Source organism: Otolemur garnettii, unplaced genomic scaffold (assembly GCF_000181295.1).
Source record: "Otolemur garnettii isolate 467f Iridium unplaced genomic scaffold, OtoGar3 scaffold00057, whole genome shotgun sequence".
NCBI classification, from domain to species: domain Eukaryota; kingdom Metazoa; phylum Chordata; class Mammalia; order Primates; family Galagidae; genus Otolemur; species Otolemur garnettii.
In genome coordinates, this window is record NW_003852452.1 from 9951988 (window position 1) to 9956958 (window position 4971).

The window sequence follows — 4971 nt, forward strand, 5'->3', positions numbered from 1 at the left end:
TGGGACTACAGGTGCCTGCCACAACTCCTGGCTATTTCGTTGTTGTTGTCATTGTTGTCTGGCAGGCCCATACCAGGTTTGAACCCACCAGCTCCGATGTACGTGGCCTGCGCCCTAGCCACTGAGCTATAGGCGCCAAACCAGTTCTATGTAAATTTATTGAAGAAAACCAAAAAGCCCTTTCTCTAAAACAAATAAGAACTCTGTACAACAGGGCACTCTGACCAGTTGCTTCCTTACTTTTGACACCATTGAATTTTAAAAACAGTATCAGAATAGCTCAAGTATTACATACATGATAATAAATTTACTCAATACCCCAATCTAACATTGTTTTAGAGCTAAATATTTCTACCGCTTAATACTGCCCAGAAGCCTTTATAATATGTAATTACTTCTAATTAAAAACAGAAGTTCCATCAAAGTAAGAGAACAGAGGCTCAATTATCTCTTCTGCCATGAAGCTTTCCATTATCCCTACCCTAAAAGCCATTCTGATATCTTCTGTATAGTCCCTGTACGTCCCCTGTTCATTCACTGTATTTTTTAAACCTGTGCTACTGGTATTTGAAAATGACTTTTTTTGGAAAGCAGAAATCACCTGTTGTCTTGATGTCTAACACTGTATCCTACACAAATAGTGCCTGAGATTAACTAGTGAATAAAAGAAAAGTTCTGAGGAGACAGTTATCTGGGGAAATCTCAAAACTGTAGGCAGGAGCAGGGAGTCTCCAGGACTGTGACTCCAAGGCAGCTCTCGTCACGTTCAGTGAGTGATCTAGCCTGTCAGTGTCTAGTTATGCCAGTGTGAGGGTAAGCCAGATGAGGACATTTAAAATACTCCCTCAGAATCTCAGGGCAAGAAATGACCAAAAACAAACCAAAAAAAAAAAAAAAAAAAAGGGAAAAAGTAGTTCTGTTTCAGTTCTTCTCTTGATTTTTTGTCTATTACTCACTGTAAAGATGAGTAAGAAAGGCTGAAAATGAGGTACCCCTCTGTGCAATTAATCTTCAGTGCCAGGTCCTTCCACCCCCACTCCCTAAAAAACAGTACTGCAAATGGCTACTTGTAGCTATCATTTTGGAATCATAGGGATAGCGAGTGGGTGGCTAATGATAAGCCTCTGCACTTACATTAGCTAGTTCACAACTAAAATCATACCCTCTTAAAATAATCATTTCATAAACTTGTTATTTTTACAACTATTTTTAGAAGACTTGTCACTATTTTTAGCCATTATTTTATTTTACAGTCTTCAGGGAAAGAAAGAGAAAAGCATTACTAGGGTGTACATTGAAGTCGTTTTTAAAAATTACTCTCAAAAATTACGTGAAGCAGATTATTTCATTTCATTGCAGATTATTCTGTCACTTCACCAGAGTGAAGTGATACACTGTTACCCTTTTCTTCTAAAATAATGATGCACTCATTTATAATTTTTCCAAGGAGACACTGCTCTTTTCCCAGCTGATTCAGGTTATTTCTATCATTCTACGCTATGAGTAGATGTGTGTATGTATGAAGATATTTACTAAGCATTAATGTACTCATCACTGAAAAACCAGAAAACTGCAGACATTATACAAGAGTTTTTAGAATCTTTATCTTCAGAATCAGAGAATTCATGCAGAGAGAGAAAAATTTCTAACTATGACTATACCAAGGTGGCATTTAAATATGTCTCAGTGTTACTTATATAAAAATGGAAAGGCAATACTTATACATCTAAATGAACTACCCTTATATCACTTGGTTAACATATGAGAAACTAAAATATGTCACTGTTTAAGTCTTCAAAACAAAATGCACTGGCTAGCTCATTTTTTTCCTTGAAAATATGAAGAATGTACTTCTTTGAGCCAACAACATGCTAGATTAATTTAATAAAAGAGAAAACAAGAAAATTCAAGGTATAAAGAGATAAAATAGGGAGGAAAAAGCAGAGAACATGCACAAGCCCAAAAAGAATAAGACACTTCCTATGTGTATTTTATATGATATGCAGCTAAGCTATTTTCTCCTAAACAAAAATGTTATTTGGGGGCAGAAACAGCCATGAGAAGTAAGCAATGGATCAGTGGTTCTCAACCTGTGGGTCATGACCCACAGAACTATATTAAAGGGCTATGGCATTAGGAAGGTTGAGAACTACTGCAATAGATGATTATAAGTATTCTTACGGGGTAAAATGGTTGGGCTTAGTGAGTTATTTTATTTATTTATTTATTTTTGAGACAGAGTCTCACTATGGCGCCCTTGGTACAGTGACATGGCATCACAGCTCACAGCAGCCTCAAACTCTTGGACTTAAGCAATTCTCTTGCCTCAGCCTCCCAAGTAGCTGAGACCACAGGCGCCCGCCACAACACCCAGCTATTTTGTTGTTGTTGTTGTAGTTGTTGCTGTTTGGCAGATCTGGGCCAGTTCCAACAGGCCAGGCCCAGTGTATGTGGCTGGCACTCTAGACGCTGTGCTATAGGCCTTAGTGAGTTATTTTAAATACACTTATTAAAATGAAAGTCTCTATGGAAAATAAGAACATATAAAAGTGAAGCTCAGGCACCAGGAGTGGTGGCTCATGCCTATAATCCAAGCACCCTGGGAGGACAAGGTGCGAGGAATGCATGCGGCCAGGAGTTTAAGATTACAGTTGAGCTATGGTGCCACTATACTCTAGCCTGGGCAACAGAGTGAGACTCAGTCTTTAAAAAAAAAAGAGTGAAGCTGAGCATTCACTGAGATTTTATTAAGGTGTTAGTTACATAGAGAATAATATAATGTAATTAACCACTGCATATTTTTTAATAGGCCTTCATAAACTCTCATCAATATTTCATTTCAAAGGCTTTATATTCTAAGTGCCATTAAAAATAGCTAAAAATTAGGTTCAAAATGCTTTCAAGAATTCTTATTTTCTTCTTAAATAACATTAGAAAATACAACACACAGAAAGTATCTCCAGGTATCACAAAAGCAAGGGGTTAGAATTTTATTCTCATCTGCCAAGCCAAGTTGGCATTTAGAACAAGTTGTTAACTGATTTTATGTCTGAAAACAAAGAATACAGGAGTATTTGCTATTTTCCACTATCTCTAGTTTGCTGAAAGACACTGTTTTTCATTTGATAGAGGTCAAAGAATAAAATTCACCCCCTGAGTTTAAAGGATGTTAAAAAATGAGCCATGTTGCCTAAAAATAAAACTTATGAGGAAAAGAGATGAAATGTCATTAGAATAATAAAGCAGTGAGATCATGCTACCATTACTCTGTCTTCACAAATGTATAGCTGTGAAAATTTGCCACTGTCCTGTTTTGAACCACGTTTAATCAATGACTATGTGGCAGATGCCATCAGGAATCACAGTCTCTACTCCTACTCTACTTGGGAGACTCAGGAGAGTCAAAGAGACACAAGTTGGACAAAGATAATGTTATCTAACACAACTAGTCTTTTTTTTTTTTTGAGACAGAGCCTCAAGCTGTCCCCCTGGGCAGAGTGCTGTGGCATTACAGCTCACAGCAACCTCTAACTCCTGGGCTCAAGCGAGTCTCCTGCCTCTGCCTCCCAAGTAGCTGGGACCACAGGCACCCGCCACAACGCCCGGCTATTTTTTGGTTGCAGCCGTCATTGTTGTTTGGCGGGTCCGGGCTGGGGATTCGAACCCGCCACCTTAGGTGTACGTGGCTGGCGCCTTAGCCGGTTGAGCTATAGGCGCCGAGCCAACACAACTAGTCTTGACCTAAATCAACAAACAGCAAATGCTTCATGATTCATTTTAAGTTTTACCTCTTGAGGAAGTTCTAGTTTAGAACGGTCAGTTCCTTCTTTTGACTGAAGGCCCATCAGATAAGGGACAGGAGCATCAAGAAAGTGTAGCAGAGAAGCAGGGAGGATGGGTACATAAACATGCTGCCATTGAAATGGGAACAAGAGTGTGGTGATGCCTTCCGCCACAGTCATCAGGCGCTGATAATCTGCACAGAACAAGGAAAAAGGGAGGGGAAGAGTCCAAGTAAAAATATGATAATCACTGCAATAACTTGGAAAACACCAGTTTTGAGGAAAAAAAGTTCTGTTAAAAACAAATTGTTTCATTATGATCATGCAGAAAATAGATCAGTTCTATTTCACCAGAATTAAACGGTTTCATTTGAATGGCTTTAAGGGGCTGAGGATGGGAGGGAAAACATTAATTATCACACTCTTTCTTGTTAAAAATCACTGGTATGTGTATTTACAGTTCCTTACAGTGTGGAGGAATCAAGAACTAATAAAGTTGCTCTTGGCACTTATCCCAGGGAAAATGCACAAGATACAGTGTATTGTTACTGATCAATCTTATATACACCCACACTCATACAATCTCCAATTTAGGGGCTCCTTTTTTCTTATACAATATATATGATCATGGTTATAGCCTTTGGTTAGCTGATTATATTTATTTTAGCCTTCATTTTGTGGGCACAAGAAATCAAACATAAGGGTGGTGCCTGTGGCTCAGGGAGTAGGGTGCTGGCCCCATATACTGGGGGTGGGAGGTTTAAACCTGGCTCCTGCCAAAAAAAAAAAAAAGAAATCAAACATAACGAAATGCATTAATAGTCACACTTCCTGTATCTAACCCAGTGATTTTCAACCAGTGTGTCTTGCAAATTTTTAAAGATCACTATTTTCAAAAAAAGTTCAAAGCACAGTATAAGTATATTCCCTTTTTTTACTCTCTCTCTTTTTTTTTCTTTTTTTTTGAGACAGCACCTAAGCTGTCCCCCTGGGTAGAGTGCCGTAGCCTCATAGCTCACAGCAACCTCCAACTCCTGGGTTCAAGTTAGTCTCCTGCCTCTGCCTCCCAAGTAGCTGGGACCACAGGTGCCCGTCACAATGCCTGGCTATTTTTTTTGGTTGCAGCCGTCATTGTTGTTTGGTGGGCCTGGGCTGGATTTGAACCCACCAACTTAGGTGTATATGGCTG

The 4971-nt window shown here is 39.0% G+C and overlaps 1 protein-coding gene across 2 annotated transcripts in view; it reads right to left on the reverse strand.

The window, feature by feature from the left end:
- Positions 1-4971, reverse strand: part of DENND5B (DENN domain containing 5B) — a 192394-nt gene that overhangs the window by 67289 nt on the left and 120134 nt on the right. For both annotated transcript variants that reach the window (XM_012806795.2, XM_023514699.1), the window contains one exon: positions 3789-3976. In XM_012806795.2, the coding sequence (XP_012662249.1) occupies positions 3789-3976 (188 nt within the window). The remainder of the gene's footprint in view (positions 1-3788; positions 3977-4971) is intronic.